At 44.6% G+C, this 16,597-nt stretch overlaps 1 protein-coding gene across 1 annotated transcript in view; it reads right to left on the bottom strand.

Annotated features, from left to right (window-relative positions):
* The window catches only part of LOC133135494 (NACHT and WD repeat domain-containing protein 2), a 48,297-nt gene that overhangs the window by 19,894 nt on the left and 11,806 nt on the right, over window positions 1–16,597 (bottom strand). The window contains exon 4 of the mRNA XM_061252531.1: window positions 3,725–3,841. Within this exon, the coding sequence (XP_061108515.1) occupies window positions 3,725–3,841 (117 nt within the window). The remainder of the gene's footprint in view (window positions 1–3,724; window positions 3,842–16,597) is intronic.

The raw sequence follows: 16,597 nt of genomic DNA on the forward strand, positions 1-16,597 counted from the left end.
CATCCTCAGCTGTTAATGCAATAAGGTCTGATTCTGTTACTCTGATTGTGCGCTTTACAAAATAGTTGGCTCTTAAATTTATTCTGATGCATTTACAGGGTGATTATATTACCATGTCTGGGTGAAAATTAAACCGAGTAAAACAGAACCGAAACGTAACACCCTGCGTTTGTTTGTGTGTCTGTCAGTATTTCAAAGCACATCCTCCATCTTAAAGTAAGTGAGCCTTTCCATTTTTTACAGTCTAAATGACACAAACAAGGAGAGCTGCAGAAAGGAAAAAGATATATGACAGAGGCAACCCCAAACTGTCAGCAGCTGTTTAGCAACGTTGAGTGACAGATGGGAGAGAGAAACCGCAGGTCAGCTGTCGGCAGTCAGAATCATCCCAGCGCGTTGCTGCTTCCTCAGAACCGGAGTACCCATTCCAGTCGCCAAGTGGCTGGCATGCACAGCAAGGACGGTAATGAGTCTCCGGGTTTTTGGGCGCATGTTAATGTCCCTCCAAATGTTAATGTCCCTCCAATTGTTAGTATTTTCTCAAATTAAAAAAGATGAAGTAAAAATAGAGAGTGTTTCAATGGGATGAGGCATGGACTAGTCCCTCGAATAACACGGAATTTAAAAAAGGAGGACTGACAACTGCCGGTTTCACAATGTCCAAGTCGACCCTAAGGGTGTCTTACCAAGGTTTCCCAGAAGGGGGCAGTGTGTTTTTAAGGTGGGAAGAGATAACACTGTATGTAATGTTAGCATTTAGGGCTCCAAGCATAGCCCTATATGGAAATATGTGACCCTGCCTCTACACAGAGAGAAAGCTGCATTGATTGTTTGCTGCAGTGTTTCTTATTTTCTGACCTGGTCCGTGGCACTGGCTACACCATTAGCTAGTTATTTTGGGGGCTTTTTGTTTTGATTTTATGCGTGGGCACTAGGCGTAGGCGGGCAGAGCATGCACTGGTTGAAGAGGCGAAGAGTCAAGCGGGGTTCTTGCACAGTATTTATGCGTGAAAATGAGATAATATCTATTCATGGGAAAATTGTATTTATGTAAAAGGATAGGAATGATTGCCCGGTCTCACTGCGCAGTGCTATTCATCAGCCGCATCAGATGCAGCAGAGAAAGTGTCGGTAATGTAATGACAAATGATTTCTCGCTGGTGACACTGGCCGGTTCGTGACTGCGGATCGCCTGGTGCATCATGGAAATATGGGTCTCTTTGGGTATTTGAAAAGCCGATTGTAATCTCCAGTCACCATTTTCTGCTTATGCTCCTTTTAACAAAGTCTAACTTCAAATTAACTATATCTTTAAAATCTGAAAACAATAACTTGTGAGTCACGTCTATTTGTGGCACACAATCTATCAATCTCCACCTTCCACCTTCTTACCCATATGCAAAAGGTTTGCAAAAATCATATATGTTGACTAGTATGTTTTATTAAATGAAACATATAGAAAATATTTATCTAAAATGATTATGGCCCCTTTTAAAAACTAGTGAATTAATGTCAGAATTATACTGTGTATGCCAGTTCTATAACACATTTTACATTTTCTATACACTCCATATGTGTTCCTTGTATGGTTTTTCTAACCCTTTGGCACATGGGAAAGACCGTATTGGCCGTATTGGCCATTTGTCCTTTTATGCATCTCTTCAGTAGCATGCAAATGCGGATGTTTTTGACTGATGTTGACCGTCTTTGATGATTAATGCCAAAGCCCCCGAGCAGTCCCTTCCGATGCGTTCCAGCTGGGTTTAAGTACAAACGGCGACCTCGGTGCCTTGAAGGGACGCGTGGTAATCGGCTCCTTCGGGTGTCGATGGGTGTTTCTTTGGAGTTCGAGGCCGGGGTGCTTGAGTGTGATGAAAGTGTGTTTTGAGGGCAATGTTTTATCTACCATTGCTTTGGAGGGACGGTCTGCACCTCGCCCCCTCGATGCAACCCCCTGCAGGCAACACCTGCTCCAGTAATCATGTTACGTCCGTGTTTCTGTGCATGCGTGAGGGTGCTAGCAGCCATGTTTGAGGTAGTAACAGGCTTGTTCGGTGCAGCCGGAGGCATGTTTGATCCCAGCGATGTCTTTCATCGCCGTGCTCCCGGGCACATTTTTCTTTCTTAATGCAGGAGAGCGGATTACGCTATCAGGGGATAGTGACCGGAGTCGGGGCCGCGGCGGTAAATTAAACCTCGTATGTAACGCTAACGCACCTGCAGCTGTGCGGCCATCGCCGTACGGCTCTGTGTGTCTGCGGGAAAAGGGCCAGCTCATTTCATCTCTCCCTGACTCTGGGGCCGGCAAAGGCCTTACATCCCGACACAGAAAAAACTCACAGAGAGGGATAAATCAAGGGGAGGGAGAGAGAGAGAGGGAGAGGGAGGGAGGAAGGGAGAAAGGTGGGGGAGAGAGTATGAGAGAGGGGGGAAGGGAATAGAGATGGGGAGAGAGAGATACGGGGAGAAAGCGAGAGGGATAGATCGAGAGAAGGGGCAGGGACGGGGAGAGAGAGACAGGGGTGGGGGGGGGCGAGAGAATCTCGTCCAGCTTTTGCTGCGAAGGTTTCATTTCGATTACCTTCCACTCACAGAAATTGCTCATTTACATTTTAATCGTTTTAATCATTCCGAAATCAATTCCGCACCCTGGGGTTTATTTTTTTTAGAGCACGACTCCGTTGCAAACACTTCATCAATAAATTACTAAGCACTTCATTCCTAATATCCCAGTTGCATATTTCGCCCTTAAAAACGGAATTCTTAATCGCCACACCATCTGCACGCCGTCCAGTTTACAAATTCAACAGCTCTCCAGCTCCAGAAACCACCAAACACAATTAAGTTGATGGGAGAAAAAAAAATAAGACAAGCTTTCACAGTAAGAGCGGAACGACTGTGGATCTCTGTGATGTGACAGACATGGCTGTGTAAGAAATAGCTGGCAGGTAATTCTGCTTGTGGTCAGATGTAGGGGTAATCTGTGCAGGACACAGGGGGATAACAGCTACACTATTTCCAAAGCGCTATGGGAGCTTTCGTAACCATGGACCTGGGTTTCATGTCTCATCCGAAGGAAAGAACCTTCTAGAGTGGTATACACACCAATGAGCTGGGGCCATTGGAGTTCAGTTAGGAATAGAGGGAAGACTGCGGACATGTCTCTCTTCCAAGCACTAACCCAGTGCTATCCAAACTTTTTTGGTTAGGCCCGCCTTTGGTAAAAGGATTTTTTTTTTAAGACACACACACACCACACACACATCCTGCACTATTCATGTTTCCTTCAATCGACTCCACCCCACCCATCCACACAACCGCACACACACTTTGGGAACCACTGCACCAGACCTGCGTCAAATACCTCAATTGTTTTGGATTCAAATGCTTTTCTGTGCTCGATTAATCTTGCCTGGTGCAATTGAGGCAACCGACAGGACCAGAAGGCAGGGTTTACATCTTCAGAGAGTATATAATCGATTTCAATACACCAGACAAGCTCAGCAAAGCATTAAAAAAAGTATCTGAATCCAAAACCATTACGTCGTATTTGACCCGGCTATGCCCTGCACTAACCAAGCCTAGTCCTGCTTAGCTTCAGGAGTTGATACGTGACGTGAGGAGGGTACAGAGTGTCGATTAAAAAAAAAGCACGGGGAGGAATGGACACTGATGGCGGGGGGAAATGGAGAGGGGCAGTAAAGGCTTATGGTCATATACCCACAACAAAACATGGACCTGCGGAGGTCTTCAGGCACTCCTCCAGGAGCTTCATCCTCATGCGCTGCAGGTCCGGGCTGTCCCACTCCTCCGAGTCGATCCCCCAGTACAGATCCACCACCTGAGACAGGGAACACGCAGGGTTAGGGTTTATATCAAATACTGGTGACACCTATGGTTTGGGGTGAGGTGATATCAACCGCTACACAGCCCTGCATTACACTAAGACAGGTAAGACACACCACATCATACTGTACAACACATCATCTCCACAGCAACAGGGCTCATACCACTAACCAAACAATCAGAATAACAGCATCACTAAACACACTCCAGCACACGAAGCCAATGTGTCACTACTGCCACTCCACAGCACACAAAGCCAATGTGTCAGTACTGCCACTCCACAGCACACAAAGCCAATGTGTCAGTACTGCCACTCCACAGCACACAAAGCCAATGTGTCAGTACTGCCACTCCATAGCACACAAAGCCAATGTGTCAGTACTGCCACTACACACCACACAATCAAAGCCAATGAGTCCATACATGTGTTTTCCACCTTAGAAACATTACTAAACTCAGGTCTGTTGTATCACACTCTGAGCTGGAAATGATTATACATGCTTTGATCTCATCACGCCTGGACTATTGTAACTCGCTTTTTACCTGCCTCAGCAAATCATCTCTGGACCGCCTACTGCTGCTGACCAGGTCCAGGAGGTCATGTCATATCACTCCTATCTTGGTCTCCTTACCCTGGCTACCTGTCAATTTGCAGGATCCAGTTCAAGGTCCATCCATGGTCAGGCACCTGCTTACCACCACACAATCAAAGCCAATGTGTCAGCACTCCCACTAACACAGCACACAATCAAAGCCAATGAGTCAGTACTGCCACTAACACAGCACACAATCAAAGCCAATGTGTCAGTACTGCCAATAACACAGCATACAATCAAAGCCAATGTGTCAGTACTCCCACTAACACAGCACACAATCAAAGCCAATGAGTCAGTACTGCCACTAACACAGCACACAATCAAAGCCAATGTGTCAGTACTGCCACTAACACAGCACACAATCAAAGCCAATGTGTCAGTACTGCCACTCCACAGCACACAATCAAAGCCAATGTGTCAGTACTGCCACCAACACAGCACACAATCAAAGCCAATGTGTCAGTACTGCCACTCCACAGCACACAATCAAAGCCAATGTGTCAGTACTCCCACTAACACAGCACACAATCAAAGCCAATGTGTCAGTACTGCCACAAACACAGCACACAATCAAAGCCAATGAGTCAGTACTGCCACTACACACCACACAATCAAAGCCAATGTGTCAGTACTGCCACTCCACAGCACACAATCAAAGCCAATGAGTCAGTACTGCCACTCCACAGCACACAATCAAAGCCAATGTGTCAGTACTGCCACCAACACAGCACACAATCAAAGCCAATGTGTCAGTACTGCCACTCCACAGCACACAATCAAAGCCAATGTGTCAGTACTCCCACTAACACAGCACACAATCAAAGCCAATGTGTCAGTACTGCCACCAACACAGCACACAATCAAAGCCAATGTGTCAGTACTGCCACTCCACAGCACACAATCAAAGCCAATGTGTCAGTACTCCCACTAACACAGCACACAATCAAAGCCAATGTGTCAGTACTGCCACAAACACAGCACACAATCAAAGCCAATGAGTCAGTACTGCCACTATCACAGCACACAATCAAAGCCAATGAGTCAGTACTGCCACAAACATAGCACACAATCAAAGCCAATGAGTCAGTACTGCCACTATCACAGCACACAATCAAAGCCAATGAGTCAGTACTCCCACTAACACAGCACACAAAGCCAATAAGACAGTACTGCCACTACGCACCACACAATCAAAGCACACAAATGGTTTTCGTATTTGGCTCAATTCTGAGAAATATTACCAGAGTTCCATTCACTAGCAATTTGACCTTAAATACCAGGAGTGAAATGTCAGATTTAACCCTCCTATTATGTTCAGATTTCATGACCCGTTTTGTATTTGGGTTCAAATTAAGCAGTTAAATAAACACAAAACTATTGTAATATAAAAGATTTTGACACGTAGTGTATCGTCTCCCAAGACAGTTGGGCACCTGTATGGGAAAGTGCCACCAGAATCATTCACAAAGAAATCTGAGAAAAAAATAAAAATTATATATATATATATATATATATATATATATATATATATATATATATAATTGTATATTTTTCTTACATTTTATACAGTTACAGAGGGTCAAAATAACACTGCACAACACATTTCTATGCCAAGTTGTTGTCTGTTGCATTTTTACTATTTAATTCCACCAAAAAACATAATAGGAGTGTTAACCCCAGGGGTGGGGTAAAAACTGACATGGTGGGGGGTTTAGTTTTTTGCTTATTTCAGGATTTATTTCCTTGATTTCGGTTTGCAGCAGAGCAAACTTCCACTGGGTTGATTGGAGCTCAGGATGTGGGAACTGGCTCTTAATTGGTAACTGAGAGCAGCCTGGTGCATTTCCCTCTTGGCCAATCAGGGTGTGACAACGCCCTTTATTTTGGGCCGGCACACCTGGGGCACATTCAATCGGAAAATGTTTTGCTACTGGTTTCCGCGTTGAATGATTACGACCAATGGTGTGCAACAGGCTTTGAGGTATGTTTTCTGCCATTTGGTGGGTCTGTCGGGGGTGTAGCCCGAATCAATAATTGGGTAGGCCTAGGCTTTAAAGCCCAGAGAACGCCTGCCCAGACACCACAGGAGTGAACTGTAAGATGTCAGTTAGTCCACCCACGGCTTGCAGCAGGATAGTCAACCTGCCACTGTTTCTGTTTGATGACAATTTGCTATGTTTTGTCGGGGCTGAATGTGGCCCTGGTTAATTTCTCACACTTTCACCTCATGGCAGAAAAACCATCGAAAAAAACAAACAAACATAGAGCTAGAGACTCTGATGCCATCAGGCCACTTTTGAGAATTCTTTGCCTATTCTAGCTGCTGTGCAATTTGTGGCATATTTTACATCACAGGTTTGCCTACATCAGGGCTTTAGGGCCTATCAAAGCCTATTGGCGAGCACTAATGATTGCCCTGCAGGTTTTAGTTGTTTTGAGCTAATTTCATTCATATTCTTTTATTTATTTTCTTCAACAAAATAAGAATGAGGATAAATAATAAGCATAAAAAGAGAGAAAGGGAGGATATTTATTATTTAGGAGGCATTTTGTTAATTATTTTACTGAAGAGGCATTTGTTAATTATACTTCGATACGTCCTTCCTGCTTCCCTGTATTTCAAATGGTTCTCGGGCTTCTTCCTGATCTGAAGTTTGGTAGTCAGTACTGCGAGAACTTAAAGCCTACTTCTGAATTTAACGTTCAAAAAGCACTGCTTTCCAAAACATCAAAGTCAACACTACAGACTCTGTGGGTCACTGCATGAAAGATTCACACAACATTATCTGGGTTACCATCTGGAGAAGCACATTAATATCTGGGTGAATTTGAGGCCCACTACATTCAGGACCAATACTGGAGAAAGATAGTCAGTAAACTACAAGTCAGAATCTGGCAACCATGCCCAATAAAATCTTGCACTTGGTAGAGAACTGGGAACTGAGTGGTGCAAAATCCAACCAAGGCAAAGGCCATGTAAAAAACTGCTTACTTGGCAGTAATAGTTTTCTGCAACTTTTATATTCAATAGTACATGGCCAAACTCTTCATTGCAAGTAGAATGACCATGACCAGCACAGACTGTCGTGAGCAGAGAATTAGAATGTTCACTCATTCTGAGTGGTTTTGAGATATTGAGCTTCAAAGATTCCAAAGTGAATGGGCTCCAAGCAGATGCAACTTTAACATTTAGCATTTTTTCATACTTTCAAACTGTATATTTGTATAAAAGTTCACATGTATTAGGTGCCCTATAAGCAACATTTTTCTGACACAAGCCGATTTACCAAAAAATGTCAGTCAGTTTTAATTATCAGCTCACAAAGTGTTACTTTGTCAATGGAAATGAAGGTTTTTCATTAATTCCAGTGATCGGAGCCTAGCCAAAAAAATGCCCAAAAAATGTGCATTGAATCCAGGCCAAAGTAAATGATACACGTCGGTTGGAATCTGGCCCTACAGTCTTTCAGCCTCGCTGCTGATGCGTGTGAGCCACGTGTAAGCCGTGCCCGCTTGAAACGACTTGAATTTCGACAGACTGAAAAGGCGGCGGCTCTGTATGAATGAGGCGATGGCATTGAGCGAGCGTTTTAATCGCTTTAGCGTTCAATCCTAGAACAAAAGGCGCTGGGAGAACCTCGTTTCAGACGCGTTCTGAGGCTCTGGATGCTGGAAGGAACGACGCGCTGTCTCTGTCAAGTAATGACTGAGAGAAACCGATAAAAAAAAGCCCACAGACCACATTAGCGCTCGAAAGAGAAAGATCGGAATAATGGAAACCAACCGGAGGGACGGGTGGAATACAAAAGACCCTTTTTAATATCGAATCCTATTCCCTGGCTCTGCGAGCCCTGTTTACGGCTTTATCGTAGGTTATTTACGGTGCGGCGTTGGTCCGTGATTGCCGGTGTCTGAACTGGGCCTGGGTTTCCCGCGGTAAATGAGATCTTACAGCGTGGTAAAACCGGAGGGGCCAGCGCTGTAAATTACCGGGCAGACCGCTATCGGTCCGTACCCGCGTGAACGAGCCCGCGGTTTGGCGAAACGCGGGGCCGGGTCGAACGTAGCCGGCGGCCGCTGCGGTACGCTAGCCCTGCATGAAATTCATTTTCCCGAGGAGCACGAGGTGCTGAATTCAGCCCCAACTGTCAACCCTGGATCAGGCCCCTTCAAATACGGCCCGTGATTAATTTGTCAGAAGGCCGTATCACCGCGGGATGATTAAAAAGGAGAGGCAGCCGCTGATGAAATTTCACCTTCGACGGTGGGTGACATCTTCGGTGTTTGAAATTAATATAGCAGCTTATAAGTGTGTCTGGTCTGACGATGCCATTCCTTGCTGGCAGGCTTCTGAAATCCCATTTGGAAACATTTTTGGGTTTCCAAGGCAAGGAAACTCACATCATGTCAACCAGAAAATCTCAACATATTATTTTAGGAGGGTTTCCGGTTAAATTATTCACATTCAAAAGTACATCCACTCAAAAACAGACACACACAAACACGCAAATGCCGTACCATAACTTCCCATTGCCCAATGATTATCTGCAACCTGTTATTTGTGTACCCTGACACCAATGTGTAATACACACAGTAAATACATTTATGTTTCCTGCCTTTTAAGGACAAAATAGTCAGACAGCATAAACACATTTCATGGGAAAATAATGAGAACTATATGAGAACTTCTCACAATATGACACAGTGCTGAATACATTTTTTGTGTATGAGATTCTCTGTCTCTCGTCGTTTGCCCATTTTTCAAGTTTTTTTCAAAAGAAAACGACACCATGTAAATTGCACATTGTAGGCTCCTTGTGAATTGAAAAATGATGATGAATAGTTTATCAAAACACTGTCTAATACAGAGCTTCGGGGGGGGGGGGATATGACATCAAGGACGGTCTTAATCCGTGAAGCGAAAACAGTAAACAAACCTCTTCAAGCGCTTTTCCCAAGCACGGCAGTAATCCCGGAGACAAGCTTGTTTTTACAGCGGCGTGCTGCAGTCAGTCTGGTTCCCATCCTTGGCCTGCCTCTGCTGCAGCCGGCTCGTGCTGCTTTTAATGCCATCAAATGCGGCCATTTGCATTTCAACTGACAGCCCTGCCTGCTGCTGCAGTGCTAAGCTCCGGAAACATCTACAGAGACGAACGCGTCTGGTTCGGTGCCAGCGGCACGTGTCGGTGTTGTTTGCACAACGAGGGCGATTGCTCGCCGGATTTGACTGTTTGATCGGTACTTTTGCAACGAAGGATGAAATCCTGAGTCCTGCACCTTTGTTAATCCCGTTATCAGAACCAAATACAAAAACGATAGTGGAAGAGGTGAATCTCTCATGATGTAGTCTTTCAGTTAACTCTGGTCAGCAGCAGGTTCAGGGATAATACCTAAAACGGGTGTTTAAAGCAGCCTGGAGACAACAAGAAGCAACAAGCAAATTGCAATTGAGATGAAGTGGATTGGTTAAATCAGCCTTCATCAGATCTGGACCTCGGATCCAAATCGGGTAATTAGCTGAACAATTAGTGCTACTGATTGAACAGACTGTCATCACACCTGACTCCCAGGTAAAGGGAGGGTGGAAAACCAGCAATTCTCTGACCTCAAGGGCTGTGATTTTATTTATTTCTTTATTTGTTTTTATTTTCCCCTTTTTCTCCCAATTTGGTAGCCAGATTCTATTCCAATTATTGCCCCGGTAGCTGCAGGTACACCTGCCCGTCCCTCAGCGGCCCAAAGAGATCTAGGGATCCAGAGAACAACACACCTTCAAGCCGCATCGTGTCAGAGCCTGTGACCGTGATTGAGGCGACCGGGGCGCTGTTGTATGCGGCGATCCTACGAACCCCTGCCGAATCCCTCCCTCGGAGTGCCGAGCCATTTATGCCGCTCCACGAGAGCGGAATAAATGCCACGCCACAAGTTTGGCAGGACCAGGACGTGAACCCAGGTCCTCGGTGTGTAACTGTAACAGACTGATGCTAACGGCAAGGTCCATTACTTTAGCTGTGCGTGGCCACGGCTCAAGGATTTGAGGATCCCTATTTGATGTTTAAATCATGTTCTTCACTTGGGAAGGAGTCTGCTAATCTCAAACTGATTGTACATCACAGCTGACTCATGTCTGTGTTTGGCTATCTAGCTGCCAAAGGGTGCTGGGTTGACACACCTACACCTTTGTCTGTTTGACTCACTCAGGCTCAGGGCAAACCCTATTGTCATATTTGGGGTTAGCTAACTTTCGGGTAGCTTGGGTCAATTTGCAACCTAATGGAACACATATAACAGCATATAAAAAACAAAATGTATAAACAAGATGACAATTCACTTGCACGCATACACACACACACACATGCATGAGCACAAACATAGACACACTCACACACACATTAATACACACAGGCACACACACAACCTCGCACCCCCCTTGCAGGATGTCACACAATCTGGTTTCCTGTAGCGTAGTGGTTAAGGTACATGACTGGGACTCACAAGGTTGGTTGTTCAAATCCCGGTGTAGCCACAATATGACCATGATCCGTGCAGCTGCCCTTAACCCTGCATTGCTCCAGGGGAGGATTGTCTCCTGCTTAGTCTAATCGACTGTACATCACTCTGGATAAGAGCGTCTGCCAAATGCCATTAATGTAATGTAACAATCATGTTGGTTCAAGCAAGGCCAGCTTGGCTGCATCAGTGTTTTTGCACCAGAGCGCCGGTGTATACTGGACTGTGCCGGAGTGTTTGGTGTGTTGTGGGCTGGACTGTGCCGGACTGTGTGTTGTGGGCTGGACTGTGTAGGACTGTGTGTTGTGGGCTGGACTGTGTAGGACTGTGTGTTGTGGGCTGGACTGTGTAGGACTGTGTGTTGTGGGCTGGACTGTGTAGGACTGTGTGTTGTGGGCTGGACTGTGTAGGACTGTGTGTTGTGGGCTGGACTGTGTAGGCCTGTGTGTTGTGGGCTGGACTGTGTAGGACTGTGTGGTGTGGGCTGGACTGTGTAGGACTGTGTGGTGTGGGCTGGACTGTGTAGGACTGTGTGTTGTGGGCTGGACTGTGTAGGACTGTGTGTTGTGGACTGTGTAGGCCTGTGTGTTGTGGGCTGGACTGTGTAGGACTGTGTGTTGTGGGCTGGACTGTGTAGGACTGTGTGTTGTGGGCTGGACTGTGTAGGACTGTGTGTTGTGGGCTGGACTGTGTAGGACTGTGTGGTGTGGGCTGAACTGCACCAGTACGATGGCACACGCTGAGCAGGGCTCTGATGCTGCCTCTTATCTGAGCTCTCCAGAGACAGACAGCTCAGCGAGAGGCCGCATTCACAGATCCTGTACAAGCCTGCAGCTTTGGCTCCTCTTCACTGGTGCTAAAACCCAGGCCAAACAGGGCCAGCATGTTCATGCTCGCTGCCCCATGGCCATGACCAACTGGGGTGACCGTGTTGCTGAACTAAAAGATAGTCTTTGCTTATTCCTAAATGTATAGAACTACTGTGTATAAAATAGATTTACCATAAGACAAACCACAGAATATGAAGCGATACAGATAATGTTAATTTAAGCGGGATAAAAAGGGGGTAAATTGTCAAGCAAAAACAAGCAATAGTAATGGATGTAGTGTAAAAGATGGACTTATTCTTTAGTTGAAAGTGTGATTTACTGTATGCAGTGAATTTTTTTATTTTTTTTTGCTTTTCTGTTTGGGCTTTAAGTAAATGCAAGATTTAAATAAATGCAAAATTATTGTAAAATAAATATTTTGACACTGTCGCCTTTTTATTGTCTCCCAGATGACTAGCCTTTTATCTGGCTAGCCTTTAAAATCTGTAATTTTCATCGAATTTTAGAGCCTGAGGTTACAGGAAGTGAAAGTCTGGTGCCGCCAGAATCAAATAAAAATGGTTGTATATTTTCTGACATTACAGTTACAGAAGATCAAAATAAGCATATCATTATGTTTATTGCATGTTTACTATTTAATCCCACCAAAACAGAAAATCACAAAAATTATACAGTATCAAGATGAAAAACTGAATGGGGTCAAATTCAAATAGGAGGGTTAAAGTTACAGACAAGTGGTAGATTTTTAGGCAGTGAAAGCTCTTTTGGAGATATGGTGGAGATGTAGGAGTGGTCTTAATTTGAGTGACAGCGCTACAGGACTGGTCTTCAGTAATATTCAGCATTTTGAAAGGGCAAGAGGGAGTGGCCTTATGTTTGACTGACAGGTTAAGGGCAGAGAGGATAGGTGTGAGAGGGTGTGTGCAGTGTCTGTATTCCAAACCCTTATGCCAGTGTTATAGCGGTTTGAATGCAACAAAAGAAACTCTGCCAATCACAAGGGCTGATGCTGTGGGGTCCAAGGCCCTCATGGGGCTTCAAACGACAAATTACTTTTGTGCCCAGTTATTAAAACGTACAATAATAACACTTGCGATTAATTATTTACTGCTCTGACCTAACACTAGAAAATACACAACACTGCCAAAAAATCCAGTTGTCCAAATATACAGCACGATTAATGTCATTGCTGAGGAAAACAATCCAAGAATGATTATTTGTTCACAAGCAACTTACAGAGCACTGGCAGTTCGTACAGAACTGTTTCAACCACTGTGTTCAAAAACCTAACAAAAAAATACAAAATAATATTCATCAAGATAAAACTCTAAAGTTTATTATGCCAAATGTATTTAATTAGCACAGAGGGAGATGTGAAAATCAAAGAGCATTCTCTCAGTGTGAGCAAGGGGAAGCATTGAACCACATGACACAACTCAGAATAAATACATAAACCCAATAAATTAAAAGACACACGGTGGTTATTTATGGCTGAGCTGTGAGTAATGTAATTTCCTCTGCAGGCCCCAGAGCTAATCGCTTGATTGACGCAGGCACGCGATAGGGGAGGATCCAAGCCCTCGAAATGTTCCACCTGTTTATAGAAGCAAAGTGTGACTGGGACTGGGGCTTGCCATGAAGTGTCAGGAATGGAAGGCATTTCTTTTCACAGGTGTGTCACCCCTCACAGTTACCTTCAGGATCCCCTTTCAAGGGTTGTGATCTTTTACCGTTTCACTGAGGGTAGACTGTGCCAGTTGCCTGGGTAGTTCCTGCTGTCGAGACCAGAACTGGGGGCCAAATACATGATTGCTTAGGAATCAACTGCTTTTCTGTGCTCGATTGATCTTGCCTGGTGCAACTGAGCCAAACGAGAGGGCCAGAAGGTGGCGTTTGCACTTTGGAGTATTCCATAGGTTGCGTTTCACCAGACGAGCTCGGTACAGCAAAGAAAAGCATTTGAATCCAAAACAATTACATACATTTTCACCCAGGTCTGGTTGAGACTGGCCTATGCCAAATTCACTAGACTAAGGGAGCTCAATCTGCATGTAAACCATCTTCACAGATGGTAGAAACAAAGCTTGCATCAATCTTCAAGCAATACTGCCCCCCCCCCCCCCCCCCCGCCACCCACCCAAGACCTGGAATCCAGTAGATGCGGAAAAAATTTATTGCAATGAACCTGTTCTGCAAGCCCTTTCTAGGGTCGATAACCCAGTCCAATTTAATATCCCCTGTACCCAGCGATATTAGCATATTAATTATTATGGTCTACTGGCACTCGTAATCAAATGTTATTTTTATCTTGCCTCTTCTCAAACAAAGCTATGGTACAAAGCTTCAGTAGCTCTGGCTTCCTAGGTCATGCTCCGCTTTAGCTAATGCTACCTAATCGCGCTGTAACAGGCAGATTTGTATCTTTTATCGAGACGGGGAGCAGATATAGTCAGAGCCAACTCCAACAAGGAGCATTTGTATTTAGATGAGCACTGATATAAATAAATTGGGGCCACGGCGATGAAAATACCCTCTATCGCGGAGCCAAAGGTGTTCTCACTGTTTTCCTCAGAAATATTCACTCGAATACTCGCCATAGAGATGAGAAATTCCTTCGTAGGCGTCACACATGTGTTGTAAAACGTCAACCTTTTTGGCCATAAAATCTCAAAAGCCTAAGCCTAACAAACTGTACACCATTGGAAACATAACGTCATCAGCAAAAATGCTTTGCAGTCGCTACTTCAATACCCTACCACTAGCAGGTTCTAGGTTCAGCTGAAGTTATACTGCATTTTTTGCTCACGGATGGGGACCACAACTTTTCTGTGCAGATGGATTACCTATACTGGTCAGATAAGCTCGTATGTGGGTTCTTCTTGTATAAGAGAGCCTATATGAAACGTAGGTAATGGCATTGATATGTACAAGTACTTTTGTAGAAGTATGCAGTAGTGAAACAAAATTTCTCTAGGAATAATCATTGCTAAGTAAACAATTGACATTCTATCGACATATTTCCGAGTAAGCACGTTTTTAGAATTGCAGTATTATGCATTTGGTTTGCTGTTCCCATGTCGTGAAAAGGACTCTGACATTACCTTATTTTGCGTAGTATATGGATTTCCAAAATGCAGAGAAGACAAGTTCCCCCCAGGCTTGTTTTGGCCTGTTACAAAATAAGGAACTGTTGTCGCTAAAGCAATGGCATCTTAAAATAGGTTGTACAGATAGAACTGTGAGTTTTAACGCTTTCAAGTGGTATATCCTGTTACCATAGAGATTGAAAATGGCACTGTTAAAAATGAAATGAATGTAAAAAAATGGCCCAGCCCTTAAAGAGACTTAGAGTAAATAGAAGTAAAAGCCAAAAACATATTTTATTCCATCGTGTAAGCAGTGGATTGTCAGAGCCGGGGATACTAAGGATTAACTGAAGAAGGATTTATGGTGAAATTTGTTTGCCTCACGTTTGATAAACGAGGCCAGATGAGTCTTCCTCTGACTCACATCTCACGAGATATCGGTGTGAAAAGAAGCGTCGGTGACATCATCACGCGTCAGAGGAGAGAACGTGCTCGTCTGGAACAAGGAGACCCTTTGGCTGATTCTCTCCCCTTCAGCTCAGAGGACCGAAGCCAGTGCGCAAAGACCTCTCTTGTTTACGACTGCATTACCACAAGCGAAATCCATCCGCCTTTTCAATTTAGGAGAGAGGCATATTTCAGGTCCTGAGCGGGGTCCTTTTCGACCTCTGTGTGGAGCAGGCCAAGAGCCGGTCTCAGGGGGGACTCTGGGGCCCCCTGCCAGGCACAGACAAAATGGGGGAAGGATATATGGCCTCATTTGCCCATCCTGCCAGGTGCAGAAACACACACACACACACTCACAGACACATACACACACACAAAGGAGAAGCTACAAAACTGCTCCCAAATTGTCATAGAGGTGCTGTAAATCATCTAACCGCCTCTCCCACAGGTAGCCCCCCCCCCCCCCCCAAAAAAAAAAAGAAAAAAGAAAAAAACCTTCACTATCACCAATCAATATGGTTCCAGACCAGATACAGAACCATCTTCATTTCAAAGGACCTGCAGACCAACACAAAAAGGTCTTTTATTTCATAAGTACTTTAACAACTCCCCAGGGAGGGGAAAACAGCCACAATCAGGATTCTCTCTCTCTCTCTCTCTCTCTCTCTCTCTCTCTCTCTCTCTCCTCTCTCTCTCTCTCTCTCTCTCTCTGATTCAATTCACTGTCAGTCCTTTCTCTCCTTCTCTCTTTATCTTACCCCCTCCCTCTTACTCTCTCTTCTTGTGTGAAGGTAGTGAAAACAACATCTGTAAATGGTGGTGTCGTCTAACTGTAAGAGCACTCCTTAGTAGGTGTTACTGGAGGGACTCGCCACGGGAAGATAATTATTTTGCGGCAAGAAAAAAATGATGTTTGACAGTTCAAACAAGCACACATTTCACGAAACCAATTTTCCTCTAAAACCGCATGAAGAGGCATGAAAAGTGAGAACATGCTGGGTTTTTTTCTCTCTTTAATTAAAAAAACAAAAAAACTGCATTATCAGACGCTGGTAGAAGATCCATGTAGCGCACTGAGATCAAAGGGCGCACTCCGTGAGTCTGCATACAATCTGTGCACACTTTTCCTTTTTCCTTTCTTAGAACGTTTGATGTCTTGCACTTCCCCTGTACATCCCTTGAGAGCTGTAAGCATTTATATAGAACATGAATTTATTTACACAGCCACTGAAATGGTGAGAGGTTCACGCCTGGTCTTCAAAGTGAATTCCAAACATTAGTC

Source organism: Conger conger, chromosome 8 (assembly GCF_963514075.1).
Source record: "Conger conger chromosome 8, fConCon1.1, whole genome shotgun sequence".
NCBI lineage: Eukaryota > Metazoa > Chordata > Actinopteri > Anguilliformes > Congridae > Conger > Conger conger.